The sequence below is a fragment of the Coturnix japonica genome, chromosome 8 (genome assembly GCF_054131305.1).
Source record: "Coturnix japonica strain WE chromosome 8, WE-NBRP24, whole genome shotgun sequence".
NCBI lineage: Eukaryota > Metazoa > Chordata > Aves > Galliformes > Phasianidae > Coturnix > Coturnix japonica.
Window position 1 is genome coordinate 11,608,529 of NC_140670.1, and position 22,418 is coordinate 11,630,946.

General features: G+C 42.0%; 1 protein-coding gene across 5 annotated transcripts in view; it reads left to right on the top strand.

Moving 5' to 3' along the window:
- Positions 1–1,027: 1,027 nt before the first annotated feature.
- ZCCHC24 (zinc finger CCHC-type containing 24) overlaps positions 1,028–22,418 on the top strand; it is a 99,301-nt gene continuing 77,910 nt past the window's right edge. For all 5 annotated transcript variants that reach the window (XR_014948571.1, XM_015866370.3, XM_085554175.1 and 2 more), the window contains exons 1-2: positions 1,028–2,598; positions 16,593–16,793. Coding sequence is in view for 4 of the 5 variants with exons in the window: in XM_015866370.3 (XP_015721856.1) it covers positions 2,359–2,598; positions 16,593–16,793 (441 nt within the window). In the remaining variant the exon portion in view is untranslated. The remainder of the gene's footprint in view (positions 2,599–16,592; positions 16,794–22,418) is intronic.

The following is a 22,418-nucleotide window of genomic DNA, read 5'->3' on the forward strand; positions in this document are numbered from 1 at the left end:
AAGCTGAGTGCACATGCTGAAGGCATCTTGCAGCCATTGGGCTGTCCCATGTCCCCCCGCACACCTTTCAGAGAACAACTGACAAAACTGAGCTTCACCGCATATTTTCCTCAAGTGTGATACATCTGCTGCAGTGCCCACTGCGCTCATCCCCTCCTCTTCCATCTATGACTTGTAGAGGTGAACAAGGAGGAGACTTGCAAGAAAAAAGACATCATCTTGATGATCACTGGACATCTGCAAATGTGGTAGTGACATTTTGCTAAGCTAAGAGCAGCGTTCAACACAGAAAGAGGGGAAGACTTCCACAGAAATTATTTCTGCAGCAGCAGACCAGGATGGCAGCCGTATCTCTCAGCTCAAGCCCTCCTTGGTTGAACCACTCACAGCAGAGGCATTTGCCCCCTTTCCCTTTCTCAGCTCTTGGCTGAACAAAGCACTCAATCCTCCACCCGAGTAGTAGAATCCAGCAGGCCTAGTGTCCAGGAGGAATTGCAGACATACCCAAAGCACTGGCGAGACTTTGTATCACCTCCAAGCACTGGTGACACTCTGTATCACCTCCACCACTCTACGTCACTCCAGGAACTCTGCTACATTCTGTTTCCTGCTTGCTCAGAGCAACCTTGAGCTTCACTGTATCATTATGGGAGTACGCAGCCTGACCAAAGTGTGTTTCCTTAATTTATCAGGTAAAAGAAGGAAGTGATAAAAATGCAAAGTGTCATTAAGGAAGGAATTAGTATGCCCATAGCATTCCACAACTGCAGACCCAGAACCTTGCCCTGACATGACCGTAAACTCCCACCAGAAACACAGGCTTCTCAAACTTGAGCTTTATTTCTTCTTTTTCCATTTACCAGCAAATATAGTAAAATCCTCATCCATAATTTATTATGTCATTAAACCTAGTTCAAACTTTTTTTTTGTTTGAATAATACCTCAAGCAATTGTTTGAGTTTGAGCGCAGTTTGATTCAGGTTCCCTGTCCCTATGATTTTATGCCATGGACAACTGAGACCCCCTGCACTGCCCAGCACAGCCTGTACCTTTTTGAGCTGACATGAAAACATTCAGAAGCTCCCAGAGGTGCTTGTAAACCAAGAGCTCCCAAGTGGATTGGATCCACACTGCAAGAACTTTCTCTTCTAAAATAAATATACAAATTAGCACCATTAAAGGAGTTCAAGTTGCTTCCAGTTGTTCCAAACCTGACCTGGCTCTGCAGCTTTGCAGCCCCCACCTTCGCTCACACTCTTGCAAGCAGTCAGCGGTGCAGCTGCCTGCCTGCTTTCAGCAGAAAGGTGCATCTACCTGCCAGGTTTGCAGCTGATGAGTTAAGTGCTGTGCGCATGCCAGCCTTTATTTCCCATTGCACTCCATACAGTGATTTTTCCTCCAATGTAACAGGGATGTGTGACTCACTATGGCAAACCTGGATGCCAACACTGAAGTTTCAAAGGTCAGATTTTAATTTTATCTAAGTAATGAAAGTGTTGGATTTTTATTTTTATTTCTTTATTTTAGGAACTTCTGTTGGGAACCACCAGCTTACGGCTGAGGCTCCTTCCTAAGAGCACGATCGTCCATCACCCCCTCGTGCTGCCGACTCCTTAAAAGGCCGCGGCGTTACCTCGGCGCGGCCCGGGGCCAGGGCAGCCTAGCGGGGTTCCAGCGGAACACGGCACGCTCGCCGCCTTATTTGGGAAATCCTGGCTCTCAGCAAGGCCTGGCACCGCTCTCAGCCAGGGAGCTTCTGTAAACTGCGCCTCTGGCTGAGGGTGAACGAGCGGGCACCTCTCGCTGCGGATTCCAGCAAGGAGCGGGACTCCGGGGCACCGAGGGGGGCTCGCCCGCTCCGCAACGGCCCCGAGAGAGCGGACCCGGGGTCGGCCGCGTGTGCGGCAGCTGTCGCAGGAAAGAGGAAAAGGAAGCCCCGGGCAGAGCGAGCCCGCCCGTCGGCGCGCCCCGTGCGGGGACACCGGGCCGGGGCGGGCGCGGAGGCGGCCGAATCAGCAGAGCCCCGCCCGGCCCCGCACCCCGTGGCGGGCGGGAGGCGTATGGGAGCGCCGGCGGCTCCTCCCCGGCCGTGCCTGCGGGAGTGGGAATAAAGACAGATAGCGGGGCCCGGAGCAGAGCGCGGAAAGTTTCCTGCGCGGCCCGCGGGCGGCGGCAGCGATGCCTGTGCGGCTCGGAGCGCTGGGGCTGGGCGGGCTCCGCGGGCCGTAGGGCAGCGAGCGGGGAGCGGCAAGCCCCCGGCCCGTCCTCTGGGCGGCGGGAGGAGGCGGCCCGCACGGGGACGGGGACGCGGCCGGAGCGGGAGCGGCGAGTCGGAGGCGGCCGCCGCTCGGGGAAAAGATGAGCTTGTTGTCAGCCATCGACACCAGCGCCGCGTCCGTGTACCAGCCCGCCCAGCTCCTCAACTGGGTCTATCTCTCTCTGCAAGACACGCACCAGGCCAGCGCCTTCGATGCCTTCCGCCCCGAGCCCTCCTCCTCGCAGCACCCCGACCTCGGATACACCAAGAGCCCCCCGGAGCTGGGCTCCTCGCTCAGCTCCAGCTATCTCAACAGCTTCTTCCAGCTCCAGCGCAGCGAGGTGAGTGCCCCAAACCGCCATGATGCCGAGTCCTCGGCCGCCTTCCGCCCCACGGGGGACCGCGGGGACACTGCCCCACGCCGCCGTCCCGCTAACCCATGTTGACAGTGTGGTTAATAGTTACCGGGATCCGACTGCCCCGCTGCCAGAAGCGCGGAGGAGGTGGAGGGGCGGACGCACGGAAAACACCGTGTCCCTGCTAGCAGCGAGAAATGCCCCCTCTATTTCAAAGTGATATTTAAATCACTTTCTTCTCTCTAGCTATAAATGTGATTTAGTGACTACAGCTATATTTATAGTCCAGGAAAGTATAAGAAGGGAAGTGACAAAAGCAAAAAAAAAGTTGAGCGTGCGTTTTGTCGGGCGAGACTGGGCTGTAGGGACCCAAGGGAAGGAAATTAAATAACTCTGGGGCAGGCAAAGACAATCCGCTGCAGAGTGCCTTGCCACAGGAAGTTGTTGGGGTCAAGCACTTCTGCATTGGGGGGTCTCGGCTGGTGCACGGCAGCTAAAACCCTCCAGACAGCAGCGCTGTGCCCTAGGGAGGGCTCTCGCCTCGGACGTTCTATAGTGGCTGCATTGGGTGAAGGTTTGGAGTGCTGTGTCCAACCTCCTGAGCACAGCCCAGAAAGGGACATTTCTGAGTCCTCCAAGCACAAGCTTCAGGAGTGTTCTCCATCAAAACACCTATTTCTAATCCATCAGTGACAGGATTGTTCATCGAAAACAACTCAAATTCCCCACCAGTCACCATATTACAGCTGTTAGCAGTGAGGAGCTCAAGCTGTATACACATTCTTCTTTCCTTAATTAGAAATCATTTCTTGCTTAAGAATCTTGCAAAGACATCCAGTCTCAAAACAAACTATTTTTGTGAGCATATAACTCACAATCCAGTCAGCCTGATGCACACTTAGCAAGCATAACACAGAATACTTGATATAGGAGCACACAGCCTTTGCAACACATTGATTTTGCTGGGACAGGCAGCATACCATAGCCCCTGTTAGCAGATAGACAATGCAACTCCATGCAAAGCAAGAGCTCTATGTTCCCCAGGTGGCCATAAGATCCAGGTTCAGCTGTAGGTCCCCTTCCCAGAGAGATTCTGCCCAGCCCTGGGGCTGGTGCACTCAGGGTATGCTGTGCTTACTGTGGCTGCTTCTTCTGGGGAGAAAGAAGGCAGAAGAAACAACCCAAAACAAAGAACCACCCACAAAAGCAGATGGAGGGTACATGCACGAAGCCCCCAAAACAGCTTCCAGAAGTTTTCCTGAAGTTTCTCCTGAGTTCATTTTCCTGTTTCTACTTACACTCTTCACAAGTTGGAGTTAATCATTTTGTCACACCCTCTCCCTTTCCACTTGGTTCACATCTCTCTTCATTTTTCCCCTCACATCCCTTTTACCACTTCTCTTTGGAGCACCGTCTCCCCAGCACTCCAGGCCCTACCTGGGTCACCCTGCAGCAGACAGACCTGGGCCATTCATTGGCAAGGCACCCTGCTGCAGGGAGCTGCCACCTGGGCCACGCTGTAGCACAACTCCTTACCCTCTGAGGGAAGGGATCTTGCACAGGTCATGTCTTTGCTTCCAGGCTTGACCTGAGCTGTGTATTAATGCAGTTCATGCTTGGGGATGGGGGATGGGGCATAGCCACCTCCCAGGACACAGCAGCACCCAACAAGTGTGCTCTGAAGGAGGGGAGAATGTTTTAACTCCCCCAGCTAATGCTGCCTGCTTTTACAGCTGCTTCCATTGGCGGGTTTAGAAAGTGTTAGAGATGATCTTGCTCAATAGACAAAGTTCTGTTTGTATGCTACATGTTTTGCTCTTTCCAGAAATCATTCAGGCTGCTTTTAGGCAGGAGCCACCCAAGATTTTCCTACAGTGTCATGCTCTTAGTTCTTGAAATTCTAACATCTGTTTATTTGCAGGTGCCAGTCGGCATAAACTAAGTATTTTGAGCGTGTAGAACTATTTTGGGGAGCAACAGTGCTGTGTGCTACTTGTGCATTAAGTGGGCTTATGCTAACTTTGGTAGACACGTAGCCTTCCACAGTTAAATCGTTGACTGTTTGCTGCACAGTGCTTGCTTTGGCTGGCATTTTTTTTCCTCCCAGTTTTGTCCTGGATTGGCTTAGCCTGGAGCTGGGCTGTGACAGTGATTGACACATAGCTGTACACAATATTTGGAAAGTGACCTAATGAGCGGCCAAAATAGCAACAGATTGAGAAATGGTAGGATCATAGGATATAGAATAGTTAGGTGTCTCGTATATTGCCTTGCAATTGAAAATTTCTGGAAGAGATTGCCTACGATGAGAAACAGCACTTGTAAGAAGCTTCTGTTATACTGAGTTTGCAAGTCTGCATGGCAGTGCCTGTGTATGTGACTTGCATGCTGACCAAAGAGCTGGACAGAAGGAAATTTTAAAAAGCCAGCACCCACAGAATAGTCTTGCACTTCACCAAGATTTTTGTCCTCCAGACTTTTTCCACTACAATGGACGCCTTCTAAATAAACATGATGAACACAGCTGTTTGGGGCATAAAAGCCCATTGTACCCAGAAAAAAAAAAGCAATAATAAAGGTTTAAACAGTAAAGCGACAATGAATGTTTTGTTCCATAAGCAAGACTCATTTTGAAAAGCAGACCTGCTTTAAATAAAATTTTACTGCAGCATTTGTTGTCTCAGATATGAAGAGAAAGCATGTTAGAGCATTAAGGTGCACTAAATTGGCTATTGAACTGAACTCCACCCTCATTCTAACACCATCCGTCAGAGCCAAATATCTGAGGCTTTGTTGTGGGACTGGCTACATGGGACTTAAGGCATTTGAGACACAGCCAGGTAACTGTGGCTTTGTGTCACTGTGTGGTATGATTGAGAAACCCAGAATAATGGTGCAATAGGGTCCTATGGCATTTTCCTATTCTCACAGTCGGCTTCTTACTAAACCAGCGCTGACTTCAATCAAGAGGAGCCAGCCACAAATAACTCATAGTTACCATAGTATAATGAAATGTGTTCCTTTGGACACAGAGTGCTAATTCCAGCACTGGCCAATATTTACATGAGAAGGAGCCTGAGTCCTAATGAATTCTTTGCCCACGTACAATATTTTCAACATCTTTCCAAGAGGGGGAATTCCTTCCAGAATCCTCTACAGCAGCCGCTTTCCAGATCTAAAGCATTTCGTACTTGAGCAAAAATAACTGCATGTTTTGAATTAGAAAATAATCACTGTTTTTGAGAAGTAGTTCATGCTTTTGACTCAGGAACTTCCAGACCCATTCCTTACTGTCAAGAGGGGAACTAATTGGGAATGAGAAAACATGAGCTAGTTCAGTTGGACGCATTAAAATGTAGATCACAAAGAAAGAAAGGAAAATTTGAGAATTTGGAGGAAAAAAAATAAAAAATATGGAAAGTTTAGTATGTCAAAAAAAACCCCTCAAACCTGAGTGGAACAGAAGCACTGGGATTAGTGCTGCTTATCAGGCAGCCTCCCAGAGAAGAAAGGTTATATATATATCATTGTCACTCACACACATGCAAATGTTAGACTGCTCTATCCCCTTCCCCCTAAAAAAAAAACAACCAACCAAATCCCAAACACTTGCTAGAACTGGAACATTTATGGAAGGAAGCTGGCATTTCTACTGAAAACACAGTTTATATCAGGCAGTCCTGTTTACTGTCTGTCTTTCACAGACTTCTGGGCATATACACCAACTTGATACTTTGCGAAGTTCTTTATCCGAGGTGGGGTTAATTTGGAGGGTAATGGCAAGATTTTTAAAAAAAATTCTCTGTGTTCTCCTGCTACTGAGAGGGTGGGAGATCACCATACAGTATCAGACCTCTGTCCTATTAAATGAACTGTCAGATCTCTTAGAGCAGCCGCAAACAAAAAAATAAGAGACAAAACACCTTGTGAGAAGCTGCTTGTAGCCAGAGAGATCCTAGGGCAAATATAGCAGACACAGGGATTAGCAGAAATCACTGTAAGCTCTGCGACACTTCTGATTGCCCCTGTTCTCTGGTCTATCCTTGGTCACCATACCACAGAGCGTATCTGTGGTCACACAGTGCTTACTGTGCTCAGGCAGGATTCCTTGTTTCCCTGCTGCAGACTAAACAACAACAGATATCTCCTCTTATTTAAGTCTTCTTAAGTGCAGAGCAGTACAGGTCACGAAGGCACGTTAAAAATAAATTCCTTAAAAGCAGTTTGGTTCCTGTATTTATTATTCTTCCAATGAAAGTAGGATCAGACCTTAGCACAGTGGGCAACACCACAAAGTATTGAATACTCCTCACAGGACCATTCCTGCTGTGTGGTTGTCTTACATGGAGAAAGGCAGTGAGGCAGGCTGAATGAGGGCCTCAGCCAGCCCTCTCAACTAGTCATAGATAGTACTATTACCCAAGCTTAGTTATCTGGCTCTTTATTTTTAAATTTAAACAGAAAAATAATTATTTAAATACTTAAAGCATACAAAAAACTAAGTCTAAGATCTAGCAACTGCATCTTCAATGCATTATCTTAAAAATGTTAGCAGCCTGACATAAGCAATTCAAGTAAGATATAGTACTGTGAATGTCACATATTTAGAAAAAAAATAGGCTGTTTTACAGAATAATTAAACACCTCAAGAACTCCTGTTCCAAACTCCTCTTGAAAAAAATCCTTTAGTTGTAGTGATTATGATTTCATTGATGACCTTATCTTTATTTTTCTCAGTATTTTTTTTATCACCTCCAGTGAAACCATAAGAGTTGGACCTGATCATTATGGATCCGTTCCAGCTCAGGATACTTAGAGGTTTTATCGTTCTGTGCAAGTGCTAACATCTCATTGGCCTTATCCTTCTATCAGTTTTATTGGGAAGGCAATAGCTCAGCAATTCTTGTGTTGGGAGCACTTCTGCTTTCTGACTCAGGCTGGCTGAACCACACAGATATCCTGAGGCTACATAAAGTCACAGTCAGCTCCCTTCAGACAGCTTTTCAAGAAGTTAATTGGCAGTTCAGATGCATTGTCTTTTCTGTCTCCTCCCCAGGTGCAAAGGCTTTTCTGTGGTTTTGCAAGAAGTATTTAAAAGGAAAGAAAATAAAACAAAGACAAAACCAACATCTGTTCCCTTCTCCTTCCTAGTCATACTTCTGACTGCAAAGAAGTAAGAAAAGCCATCACAATTCTGAAAGATAACTGAAGCAATCAAGCCCAAATAATCGTTGATTTTTGAACCATCACTCCTAAGATACATTTCATATTGGTTAAGCAAAAATCCAAACAAGTATCACTTAAAGTTGAAAAACTCCCTGCAAGCTTTTAATGTCAGTGTATGCATATAATTTGAGCTTTTAAAACCGTTTTGTACTTCTATATGCATGCCCCACAACATACACTGGTACTTGCATTGCTTTAAGCATTTCTTCCTTGCATGAATTCTTGCAAGGGATTGCAACAAAAGCTGGACTTCTGAGCCAGCAGACTTTTAGAGCTTTAGTACATCAGCCTCTGTCCTCCTCTGTAGCTGGCTCTGAAACCATTTAGAAAGCACTGCCTCAGCACAGAAAGTGCAGATTTCACACCCCCAGCTGTAAGATCTGAGGTTTTGAGCCCAGAATGCAACTACTGTATTTTCAACTCCAGTTTGGTGTGTGCTATAAAATTCAAAGTTCAGGTGAGTACCAAGATGGATTTCAAGTCCAGAAGTGGTTTGTTGTTCCCCTCCCCCCCCACCTCCCCCCTGCTTCCTACTACAACCACAGTCTCCTGCTTTGCTGCTTGTGTCTTTGGAAAACACAGTTTTACTCAGGATAGGGAAGAGAACTAAAACCAACAGGAAATACATAAGCAAGATCCACGAAGGTTTTATACAAAGTGGAATCTGAAAGTAAGATCTACATTCTGTCTAAGAGATGAGATAGCCAAGCAACTGTACCTATCAGCCTCTTCCACTTGTATCTTCTAACAGTGGATTTTAACTTTTTATAAGATTTAGAATTTTTATTTATTTTTCTTTATATTAAACCACAAATAATCCCAGCAGAATTGCTCAGGTAATGAATCCTGAGGAAAAACAGTGCAAGGACAGCAGAAGCCTCACAGGAGCAACCTTCTAGTGATGTGCTGAAGTCAGTCCAGCAGCCAGAGCTTCTTCCATTACCCCCTGATGATTCTCACACCCGAAATCAATGCAGCTGCAGCTTTGTAGCATATCTGCTCTGCCTTTAAGTGTTAACTAGTTCAGATGTGACTTACAGTTGGGCTTTTACTTCTTGAAACCAGAACTACTTGGCCACATAGCATTGTATCAAAGGCTGAAAAACTGTCAAGAGCTAAACCATTAATGAAATGCTAAACATAAGTCAGGTTGTGCAGAGCAGACATATAGGCCTTCTTGTTTACTAACAGTTATTATTATTTAAGCTAGACATTGAAAATAAAGCAATTATATGAAAATTTCCCAGTTAATAGGAAATCACAGCCAAATCTTAGAAATCCCTTGAGATATTGTATACGTACAAACTACTAACTCAAAAGAGCACAGGTACATACTTTCAGTCTCAGAAATAAATCCATGTCTTGAAAAACTTGCCAGGAAGTACATGAAGGGGAAGATAAAAAAAGAAAAGCAAAAAAACCCACCCAAACAGTCAGAAGCAAAAGCATACAAAATTCTTACTGAAATTCTATTTTGTAAGTGAAGTTTTCAGTTATTTTGCAGTGTCTTCTATGCCAAAGCACTGAAATGAAGGGGTGATTAAATCTGTAGTGTAATGTTTCTCATCCCTTCCTCTTTTACTCTGTAGACATAGACTTAGTTACTCAGAAAAGAAAGATCTTCCTCCATTGAACCGTACAAAACATCAGACTGGCTCAAGTCAGATTTGCCTATGCGTTTACTTAAGAAAATTACTGAGTGAATAGAAAAAGTGTACAGAACTATGATTTTATTCAAAAGCCAAGGTAACTCGACTTCCAATATTTTGTTTATGGGATTTTGTGGGACTTCAGGATAGCAAGGAACTTATAGCAGTGGTGCTGGTTTTCAAGTTAAAAAGTTCAGAAGAGTTCAAATAATTGCCTTAATCCTTCACCTAGTGACTGTCAAAGAGAAGTTTCCTAATTCCAAGTTTAAGTGGGTCAATTAAATTCTTACTCAACACAGATGCACAAAGATCCAGGCACAGATATTGCAAAGATAATCATTCATAATCGTTGAGATGATTTGCATATAAAGCAAAGCAGATGTTTGGGTTTTTTTCCTTAAACACACACATATATATACATACATACATATATATATATATATATATATATATGGCTATAAATGCTCCTAAAAAGCAATAGTGGGTATCACCTGACAGCTTCCATGTGGTCTGGTGAAATGCAACTGCTAGTGCTTACACCTCTCCTCAGTTTCCTTAACCCAGGGAATTTGCCAGCTGCCCAATGCCCATTTTGCTGCTCTCTTGCATTGCTCTTTTTCCTCTTCTAGAAAACCATGATGAAATGATTAAATTAAATGGAAAGATCTCAGTCTTCGCTTCATTGTGGTTTACTTTGGTTTCTGTCTAGGTTCCAGAGAAGTTATAATGGAGCAAAGGAGCTGATTAAGTTTTACAAAGCTATTCAAATCTCTCAACAATTCTGACATAACTCAGACAGACAGTATTTCATAAGTTTCACAGCACAGATCAGTTTTTTTTCCCGGGAATAAAAAATGACCTGCAGGAAATGTTGCAAACAATCTGTGATCTACAAAAGCCAGAACCTAAAATTACAGAGAGATTCACTTCTGAATAGTTAAGAGGACTGGCTTTTATCTATGCTCCTTGCTGACTAGCCAAGCCAGCTTGTTTCGAGTTTGTTTAAGTTGTTTTGAGTTTTGGTGGATTTTAAGTTACCAAGTTCTAATATATCTCAGGCCTAACCCATTACTCTCTGTCATGCATTTTGTTGTGACCAAATGAGTCCAGTACTTAGAATAGGAGGTATTTAATAAACATCCTGTAGGTCTCTTTCTTGATACTTTTGTACCCACTGAGAACTGGTGCATGGTCTTCCCAAACCTGCATCTTAAGAAATATACTTTCTGTCTCTCAAGATTTAGTTTGATGATAAGCAAATACCCACATGGTCCACAGAAATTTTATATGGTCCACGGCTCTTGCTCTCATATCCAAAGCAGATGTTTATGTTCCCATTATATAAGAAGACCACCCACACCTACTTCAAACACAAGGCAGGATTTGGTGTCTCTTTTGAATGAGCACAAGTGCAACTCTCTAGAAGGATCTCAGGAATCTAGCCATCTATATTTACATCTCATCCAGCTAACTGCCAACTAAACAAACAGTTTTTGGGGATCGTATTCCTTCCATAGGCTTCTCTTACCAATCTTGGAGCCCCAGATTTCTAAACTTGTTTGAAGTTGTAGCAGAGGAGTAGGAAAAGTTTGGGAGGAGGAGCTTGCATTTCTTTGCACTAAGCCAGCCTACCTGACGCTTACATGCATGCTTGCTGTAGAAAAACTAATGTTAATATAGGAACATTAGAACCTTGCAGGCTCTCTTTTCATTATGTACAATTAAGAAAATGTGGAGAGAACCACTATCACAAGTTATACCAACTTACAGCTCAAACAGGTTTTTCTGTAAGTCCTTGGAGATGCTATTAAATAGCTGTAAATCAGGAAGGATATTTTAGTATTGGGTTGTTACTTCAGAAAAATAAAAAGTATTAAAATCACAGTATTTCAGGCAAACTAGTCACAACAACAGTGCCACATGCAAAGGAAGTTATCCTGCTAAGGTGGAACAGATGCCTCTGCAAACATCAGCGATACAATCTTTGACAGAAACAAAGGATACGTGAGAGAATAGATACCTCGTGCAGGACCCAACAGTTTATGGGAATTGCATGGCTCCTCCTACCTAGTTTTAGTTATCGCTTTCGGGCTTAAACATTAATCAACTTCAAAGGGAGCAAAAAGTTGCCTTTTATTTGTACTTGTTTGCCCAATAATACTTTCCTCTCTTCACTGGCAAGACAGTGGATACCAGTGTAGTTTTGGGTTGTGTTGTTTTTTTGTTTGTTTTTTAAACACAGGAGCAAGGCTAAGAGGCCTTTGAAGTGTAATGCTGAAACAAAAACAAATCCAAACAACTCCAAGGGCACCAAACAAATGTACTGGCTAGATACAACCTTTTGAATGCTTCCCCCACCACAGGTTGTTTCAGGTGCAGGTAATTAATGACTGGATCTGCTTGGCCTGTTTTCAGGATCCAGGAGCCACAAACTGAACTCCAGGCAGAAACTCAGTTTCCCAGACATGCCTCTACATACTCAGTTCCACATCTAAAACCTTTGTCTCACAACTCCTATAAATCCTAATAACAAGCTGCTGTTCCCACATAAACAGGTTGTTATCACTTATTAATATTAACTGTAAATTAGAGTACTGAAAAATAGGTAATTCTATTGCCTCTGGATAAAATTAAATATTATCATAAATGAAATACTACTATAGTTTTTATGTCCTCTAACCCCAGTTTACTTACAAGTAAAGCCATAGATGTACCAGAAAGAATTTGGAAAAGAAAGGAAATGTTACCATCCATCTGTTACAGCATATCACCCATTGTCACATTCCAAAGAGTACAATATTATTTCTAACATGATATCACTAAAAAAAGAAGTTGAAAAGAGAAATTCTGTTCCAGTGTTTCATTACTTGCCCCTTGGCACATTAATCCCCAAAGCTGTCTCAGAAAGGTGAGGACTAGGTGATAGAATCAAGAGCATTTGCCAGATCTTTCAAAGAACCAGGAATTTCTTAGAGATGAGCTGAATAGTGGAAGTCACATAAGTTACCCAACTGGCAACAAAAGCAAAGAAACCATACAAGACAATAGCTGCCTCTATCACTAATGACCATACCATAACCTTACTGACTGCATACTCTTAACAAACAAATAACAAAGGAAGCCTTACTTACCAGCACCACCAACAGAAATCGAAGACCTACTAAGGAGAGAGATTACCTTCTAAAAACAGACCACCAGATTTTCAGTTTGGTTCCTATTCAGCTAAATCAACAAGATCCACAGTAAGAAAAAGAACAAACAAACAACAAAACCAATAAAACTTAAATTATCAACCAGAGCTTCCCACTAAGCAAAACTTAAATAGTTTCCTCATTCTCTCAGCATATCAAGATAAGGAAATTCTGAATTCATTGCAGCTGATCTGATGAGCCTTGTAATTAGGACATGCAGTGTGGTCTTTGGGATCCTTAAGAGCACTAACCCCTTCACTGCCAAGCTCAAACACTACTGTAGCTCAAAATGAGAATCCTGGTAGGAATTATTATTTGTGGTTTGAGTGCCCCAGTTTAAGGCAGGCTGACTTTGCTAGGGCATACTCTGAACACAAACTAATCACTGCTCTTGATGGAATCCAACAGAGGACCAGACTCCTTGGCACTTTGCAGATGTGTACCAGTATGTTAGAAGTCAAAATGAGTCAGAATGTAATTCTTTTTTCCTTTCTGTTCCTCATGTTATCTTTTAAAATCACTGGCATTCTGCTTGTCACCCTGATCTTCTCCTGGATATTTTGAGTGTGAAGCTGGTCCAAAGCTTTTATTCAGAATTCTTCTTGAAACTCTATTTTGCAGCAGAGCGAAAACTCAGCAAGGGCTGAATTGCTGATTTGCTACATAAAACGTCCCAGGCAAAAAATGCTGGTTTATGTACCTTAGCAACATAAATTCACCCCTTGCCCTCTACAAAGACAAAATCAGCTACAGCACCATTTGGCTCCATCATTTTCACTACATATTCCTGGGCTTTTGCTGTTTCATTCCAGGGCCCAGGATGAATTTTCTCACTACCACCCTTACTATATAACTGAGCTTTTTGGCATGGCTTTTTCTCTTGAAGGACTGGAGATTTCCACAGTGGGGGGCAGGATGCAGCACTGTTTGCACTGATGCTCTTTGTGATATCTTTCAAGTGCCAAATTGATGTGCTTTTCTTACTGACTCAGAGTTAAACTAATGTCAGACCATTTTTCAGGTCAAATTGGCAGGAACCACTGAAGTATTTTGCCTGACTCTGTACTAGATGGGACAGAGCACCTTGGGATTTCCTAGAAATGTTCCTGAGATCCATCTTCTCTTCTGTTGCCATCTGCTGGTTGTTATACTTGTGGCTTTTCCTTGTCTTAACACTGGGTTTCAAGGTGACTACAGAATGTTTCATGGCAAAATTTTGGTGTGTCCACCTTTAGCAAATATTACACCAATGCCCTGCCAGCAGAGCCAGGTGGTCACTTTCCCAGCCAGAGCTGAGCTTAGGCCACAGAGCCACGTGTGTCTGCTAAGATTGTGATTTTGTATCAGTAAGGCCATTGATCTGATGAAGTCCTGGCCTTTCACACTGCTTGTGGATGCCATGGTTTGTAAAGGTTTGCTAATAGAGGAGACAGAACTGTGGTCTTTACAACCTGTCAGTTCCCCCATTGTCTTGAAAGATACCCAGCAGCACTGGTGTTGGAGAGAATTAACTAACAAGCGGTCACAGTGCTGAACAGCCCCTTAGAGTGGTTGTAATAGCTCAGTGTGAAAGATACATAAAAAAGAAAATAGTCACCTTTGTGAGGTCTCCGTCCCATTCAAAACCCAATTAAGGCAGCAGGTAGGCACGTTTTGGCACTGGGTTAGCTCCGGGGTCAGAACCAGCAGCCTCTTTATGGTCAGAAGTTGTACATTCTGTTACACATTTCTGAAAATGTAAAGAATTTGGTATTTCACATACTCTGTGGGTATATAGACATTTCTGTAAAAATAAGGTAATAGGGGATTTTCTAAGGTACTGATGGATTTAATGCATGTGAAGTAGGTTAAGAATCTCTTGGCAAGAGAGGCTCTTAAAAAGAAAGATTTGGTATTTTCCAAGTGTATGTTATAGAAAGTGGCTCCTAGGGAGAGAAGAACTTTTTGAAGACCCTTAATTAATAGTATTTTGGCATCCATAGTACTTCCTCTTCCTTTTAGCAGTTTGATGCCAAGAATTTCACCAGTGTCCAATAAATCTTAGGAAAAAAAAATTCCAGTGACTGTTGGAGGTATCTTTGCTTACTTGATGACTAAAGCAGCTAAAACCTTTTCATTAGTTCTTCCAATAGCTTTTCCTTTTGAAATATACAGGCTTAATCCCCAAAACAAAGTGGCTGACTCTCCCCTCAACATATCACAGAATCACAGAATCACAGAATTCTCAAGGTTGGAAAAGACCTAGAAGATCATCTAGTCCAACCATTACCAATACTTCCTGGCTAAATCATATTCCTCAACACCACATCCAAGCGTTTCTTGAACACTCCCATGGTCGGTGACTCCACCACCTCCCTGGGCAGTGCATTCCAATGCCTGACTACTCTTTCCGAAAAGTAATACTTCCTAATGTCCAGCCTGAATCTCCCCTGACACAGCTTAAAACCATTCCCTCTAGTTCTATCACTGATTACACAAGAGAAGAGGCCAACCCCCAGCTCACTACAACCCCCCTTCAGGAAGTTATAGAGAGCTATAAGGTCTCCCCTGAGCCTCCTCCTCTCCAGGCTGAATGGAGATATATAGAATGTCTTCAACCAGCCCAGAACTACATCAGCACTCTGCTACAGTGAAATGATGTCCAGAAGTTTAAGTGTCCTCCATGAGATTGCTCTCTATTTTGTAAACAGAAAACCTGCTATACCATGTCCCAAACTAAAAGGGCAGAGAAAGTTGGAATGACTTTCATTGGGGCACAGAGAAGGTCAATGGGAAGGCCAAGGCAAAGTCCAGGGCTCTGGACTCCAACTCTGTGGCCCCGTGGGTTGATCTCACTGTTATGCATCAGCTTCGCCTTTGAAAGAGGGCTAGTGAGACTCGGTAAGCCACATCTGGCCAGTGAGTGGTGCATGGGGCTTCTGAAAGGTTATTTCACTAAGTGACTGTTACAAAGAAAGCACACTCACTGTACAGATATACTGAATTTTTGAGACCTCTGAGATAAATGTAATTCCAATTCAAATTTATTTGCAAGTTATCTTAACCAATTTCTGTATGATTTTAATGTACCTACATAACATACGTAAAGACTCCATTGAAATATTTGGATTTAATAGCACTGAAAAACAAGGCCTCCATAGAGGCACAGGTTGGATGTCTGCTTACCTTACTTTCCCATAAAGCAGCAGGAGCTTCCTGATGTCAGTAGAACTACATGGCTATGGCACTGCTGTGAGGTCTTTCAGACCTAACTGAGAAAGACCAGTGAAATGGGTCCCGTCACTTCAGAGTGGAAAGGATTGTCATCTGCAGATTGAGCAAGTGAAGATCTTACTAAGTACAAAAACTAGGTCTTTACCATTTATTAGAAAATGTTTAAGTAACCCTTAAAAATCCAAGACAGATACTGGTCTGAATGTTTCTTGTTACTGGTTGAACGCAAAACTCTATGTTGACTATCATGTTAATTGGACTGGAAATTAAAAATTACTTTGCATTTTTCTTCATGTTCTTTTCCTTTCCTCAACTTCAGTATTGTTCTTATAAATAGTTCTAGTCACAGAAATGGTCTGTTCTCTGCTTTGTTTTTTCAGCTTTTTGCCTACATGTTTTAACTAGAACAAGACTGTGGAACAATGAAACACAAGAAAGAAATCACTGCTTAGTGGTAAGGCTGTGGATAAGTGAACCATGGCTCAGTAGGCTCCTGGCAGTGAAATGATCAGCTCTATCATCCTGTCTTCAAGAAACATCCTTAATGATTACCGCTGTTTTGCTCCCCTCAAATGCATAGCAACATTCTTAATGAAAAAAAATCCCACATTTTTTAAATGCTAATTTTTTCCTTCCCCTATCCAGATCAGTCTAGGAATACAGTGTTGCATTTCATGTGAAATTTTCTTTTCTTTTGCAGGCTCTGAGCAGCAGTCTATATAAGAGTGCATCTCCTTATGGCTCTCTTAACAACATAGTGGATGGGTTAAGCTCCCTCACTGAGCATTTTTCTGACCTGTCCCTTTCTTCAGAAGCCAGAAAACCCAGCAAGCGGCCACCTCCCAACTACCTGTGCCACCTCTGCTTTAACAAGGGACACTACATCAAAGACTGCCCACAGGTAAGGAATATACAGCATTCTGGATAAATTCTTGTGCAAATGTTCAACGTTCCTTCATTTACTGGCACAAAATTTGAGCCCAGGTAGCCATGTGTTCTTTTAATCTTTTCTTTATCACAATGCAGATGGGGAAAAAAAAAAATAAAAACTATTTCATCTGTCTAATAAGCATTGTAAAGGATACTCACCTAGGCATACGAATAAGAAGAATTTGGAAAGTTTAAAAATGGCTACTATATGATTTTCCATCACAGAGTCTGTGTAAATTAAATTTTCAAGCAGCACACCATATAGCCATTTTTGCAATGGCACTTAATAAAAAATATAACAAGTTACATATGCTAAAGGAGGAGAAATTGTTACACTGGATGGGAACTTTGAATTGGTGTTGCAGCAACACAAGTTCCAAGTGAACCTGGTGCAAAACATCTCTTGTCTCATAGAAGTGGTTTGCTATACTTGGCAAGATGTGATGGTCTTAGATTCCAAGAACTTTTTTTTTGTAGTGGCAAAGCTGGCAATACTTATTTCCATAGAAAAGAGACATAAACCTGTGTGCACTAAAAGCACTTACTGATCTGCAGGGTTTTTTTTTTTGTTGTTTTTTTCCCCTGAGGATTTAAGCCACATGCTCTCAAGTTTCAGCTGGATGTATTTGTGTTTCTGGCTTAAACTTCCACAGCTCCAACAATGTATCTATGTAGTGTCCCAAGGAAATTCAAGTGCTGCCAATATTCTAGAAATACAGATGTGGACAGTACTGTCATCTGTTTTACTATGGCTTTAACCTCCTACCCTCCTAATGTGTGACTTTCAGCAGAATTAATCTGCATAGAATTAACTACAGCTTTTGGTAGTTGGGGATATCAAACACACATAAGCCAAAACACAGGCAGAAAAGCATTTGCCAGCTGAGCGAGGTCAGTGTGAAATCAAGTATAATATCAAATGAGCTTTAACTGAGAGTTTTCCAACTGCTGCTATGCATGGACTGAATTGTTTCGTTCATGGAATTTAGCTGTATATCTTTCATTAATTCTAATGACAGCTGTAGAGTTTTAAACTACATTTGCAGTTCAAGGTGTGGCATCTGAAAATATTTTTACTTCACGTTATTTAAATACATGTTCAGTAAGGCAATTATCTTGAGGAAAACATGAAATTTTCCTTATTATGAGATAAAAAAATACTTTGGTTCATATACTTCTTTGTTTAATACACTTAGTTTAGTATGCTACAGCAATATATAGAGATAGGATTGTGTAACAGCATATGTTACTTAACAAGGGTTTAGAATTCCAACTCCTAAGTGTGCTTCACAATGACGTAGTGCTGAGCTGTGGGAGATGGCTGCCCTGCTGCACAGGGAGTCAAATGGATGCAAAACATCCTCAATTATCAACACACCCAAGCTGCAGCTCACATTGATGGTCTCAGTCAGATGTGTCAGAGTTGGAGCAGAAATGCATTATGTGTTTCACAGGTATTCTTACAATTTGTGCACTGGAGATTCAAGAACACTTAATAGAAGTTGAAGACACACCCACAAAATTCCATGAATTGAAAACAAATCAGGATTCCTGTAGAAATATTAGTTTACCTAAATTGCACACCCTGGGCACATAGATATATGTATATACTTTCCCATATATTAAGATTTCACTAGCAAAGCCTTCAATTTCTCTATGAACCAGGGAATGAAACTCCTTCCTACAGAGCATATCCTACCACAGGCCAACCAGCCAGTAGTGAGAAAAGGGCTGCAGGACTGCCAGGCATCTGCTGCACCCATCCTCCTCCAGTTACAGGCAGCTATATCGTGCAGTGCCTTGTGTAAACCAATTGAGTTTTAGTTGGGAAGAGATTCAGCATTTTGCTACTCTTGAGGGAAGCTGCTCCAAAACTTAACTCCTCTCATAACTCAAAATCTTCCAGCTTCCAGGGTAAATGTAACTTGTGGCCCCTTCACAGTCATTTGTTCTCATGCCAACATTGTCCTCCACTGAAATAGCTCATCTCCCTCCCTGGTGTTTATCTCAGGATGTATTAATAGACTGCAACCGTATCCTCTCTCAGCATGTGTCCTGTGGGGCCAGCTGAGCCAAGCCTCCTCAGCCCCTCACAGAGGCACCCGGCCCTGCAGCTCCCAGCACTGAACTCCTGTGCTGCCCCGTCTCCAACATGCATGGCCAGTGTGCACATACAGCACCCAGGCTGGATCTCAGCGCCTGTCTGTTTCTACAGAGCAAAGTTAATTTTCAAATCCTACTTAAGGAGCAGGTAGTAAAAAATTAGTACTTTGTTGCAGGTTTCTTACACACACAATGTTTTACAGTCTAGTCTCTGAACACAGAAACATAAGGACTTCCCTTATTTTCTCTAAATTTGAGAACAGATCTATAGGGGGTGACCTGGTGTTCACAAGTTATGTTCAAATATCTGAAAAAATTGTTTTCAAGAAGGGAATATCAACAGTGAGATCAGACATTTACTAGAGAGACATAATTTGCCACCTTAGCTTTGGATGGTAATTGATTTCTTAATTTGAACATTAGACATACTTAAAAGCTTAGATTTTGATGCTTAGCTTTTCTATCGCTGTCAAAAATGAAAGTTGCTTTGCAAATCCTGTGACAAAAGGGATGCCGTTTTGCATTTTTGTACTTAGATTTGGAAACAGAAAAGAGATAATGTAATCTGATTTGGACAAAATGCGCATCAATAAATCATGTGGTACTTTTATTTTCTTTTCATGCAATTGCCTAATCCAAAACAGATTTTGAAATGGAGTGTTTTATGGAGTTTTTCCTGCATAACAAAGAAATTGTGTAACAACTTTGAGATTTTACATCCTCCCTTAATTCTGCTTGTTACAAACACCATAAAGATGCATGTTCTTTTTTGGTTGCTGTAAAAGTTAACAGCGTACCATACCAGCGGAAATACACGCACTGCTTCAGATTTCTATCCGAAGTGACAGTGGTGCTATAGGGGGCTGGGTAGTTCTCACTGAAAAGGTCAGCCGTAGTCAGCTATCTGCAGTTTGTCTGATATCCTTTCCAAAGAGGTCTGCTTGGAAACTGAAATGGGATTTAGAAAACCTCTGGGTTTTTAGTAGGTAAGAATTAATCATTCTTTAAATAGTTTCTGTGATGTTTAGTGGTAGAAATTGTGGACTTTGCTTTAGAAATGACTTGACTTGGGAGCAATGTTGACTACAATTTGTCACCATGAATTTGCTTACATTTGCAAAACCTGTTGTAATTAGAACATACACAAAAAATGCAGCACTTTTAATCTTTAGTAGCATTCAAGGATACTTGCGTTTTCTCTAAACTAATTTTGTGTTTCAGTGTCTTAAATGATATCATCTTACCCATACCTCTCTGAGATACAGAATGTAGTGTATTTTCAAATTTTGCACTGTACTAATAGAAGAAAATACATGGGCAAACAAATAGAAGTACAGACATACTACCATACATATATACTTAACGAGAAACAATATTAGTCTTTGTGTGTGTGTGTGTGCTGTGTTTTACCTCTGAATAATATTTATGGCATGATTCAAATTAATGAATCCAATGAGAACTTCTCCTTTGGCAACACTGACCTGCAAAGCACATCCTGCAGAACTAAAGTACCTTGAGAAGATACATTCAAGTCTATGGGATTAGCAGGTAATTGCTGTGACTGCCACAGTTTGCACAGATTTGCTTTTGTTGTTTGGTGCAGGTTGTGGAATAGATCAGCATCAAGCCCAACCAAATGAAAATCCACAAGCCTCTTGACATTTGTTTTCATAGTGGAAGACTATATTTCAAAAAGCCCTAAAGTTAGAGTCAAATACATTACTAAATTTATTGTGGGTTGCTTCTTCTTCTTCTCATATACTTGAACTTAGCTCTGCCAATTTTCTTGGGCTGTGAGATTAGCTGGATACATTTTCTCAGATCTTTTCTACTTCTACTATGAAGACTTGCAGATATCTTGTAACATAAGTATGGTGAACTGTAAGTAAGTAACATTCGCTTTATCTCTGGAAATTTACAGCACTTAATAGTCTGAAACATCAAAAGATACTCATTGCTCTCAGTTTTGGGAATTCTGCAAACTCAGTGCACGTCATGCCTTCAAACTGTTTATCAGGGTGGCAAGGACTTGGGCAGCTGCACATCAGTAGAGAGATTCCCACAGCCCTGCCTGGAGAGAGTGCTCTCAAGTGCTGGGTTTGAGGCTGTGGCTGTTGTTTGATAATGTCTCTGCTTCAAAAAGAAATACCAAACCCTAAAATACCAAAAGGAATAGAGCAATTGGTGAAAAATAAAACAGAGTGGGGCTCTGCCCATTTCCTGTCAATCAGAATGCTTAATACTGCATTTTCCTAACTCTGGAAGACCAGCCAAAACCAAACTCTTCCTTATGTGGCATCCCTAAGCCATTATTACTGTGGCCCAGTCTTTATTACTGGTATAAGTTTAAACTTTTTTTGTGTGTGTGTGATGGGGGAGAAATACCAAATAAACAGAAATACCAAATAAACAAGCTGGGGTGATGTCAGGAAAATGAAACTCTCTGGGTGTTGAGGTGGAGAAAGAGATTGACCAGGGAGTAAACTGACTTGTCTCCACCCCATTAATTCACTGTACAGAAGAAATTAAGAAAATAGAAATCAGCCCCTCTTCCCTGATGATGTCTAATTGCAGGTATTGACGCTGTTCTACTCTACCTGGCTTATGTCAACAAATTTTTAATTTATTTTTTTCACCCATTAAGGGCCATTCCTAGTGCTTTCAATATTATTAAAAAAACCTGTTGGTTCCCTAAAGTTAGTACCACTAAGCTGATATTTGCATAAGAAATTTTTCTGCTTATATTCTGGAACTGTTAGCTCCAACTTCAGTTTACCTTCAGAAATTCAATGTATTTATGCTGTAGCGATGTGTAATGTAAGTCTCAGAAATCTAATATCTTCCCCAGATTCCAAGCTGACAGAACTGAGAGCAGACCTCAGGCACAAGCCTTGCTGTAACTCCTGGCCTACTTCCCTGCACCACTTTACAGCTCACCAGAACCAATACTAAACATCTTAAATATTCACATTTATTTTTTAATAGGAAAATACACCTTGCAATAAAGCAATAGACAAATTTCACGTTAAATTTACTGTAAACTTGGTTCCTCAGCGTCTTATATTTTACACCAGAAATTGCTAGTCATTAATAAGAGAAAGCTGTTATTTAAGGAGACATTTCTGAAGTCTGCAAAAGCCTGATTTTTTCTTAAAAAAAAAAAGAACCTCTTTCTTCCAAATTTCCCTTACAGGGCTGAAAGGCTAGAAAGTTCTGTGTAATTAGACAAATTGAAGAATAAGCCTTTCATGTCGGCCCAGTCAGTGCCAAGTTATTAGCTAAGGCAATAAAGCCCATGGACAGGCACTTAAGTTGAAACATTCAGGGATTTTAGAAGCAACAGCAGACATTTTGAAAGTGACATAATCTTGATTTCTAGTTCATCCTGAGGTCTAAGACTGATTTTCCACAGGATACTCACTACTCTGCTTCTATCTCATTCTCTGGCTGCAGGGAAATTTGCACAAGGTTAGAACAGAGCCTCTGGAGATCT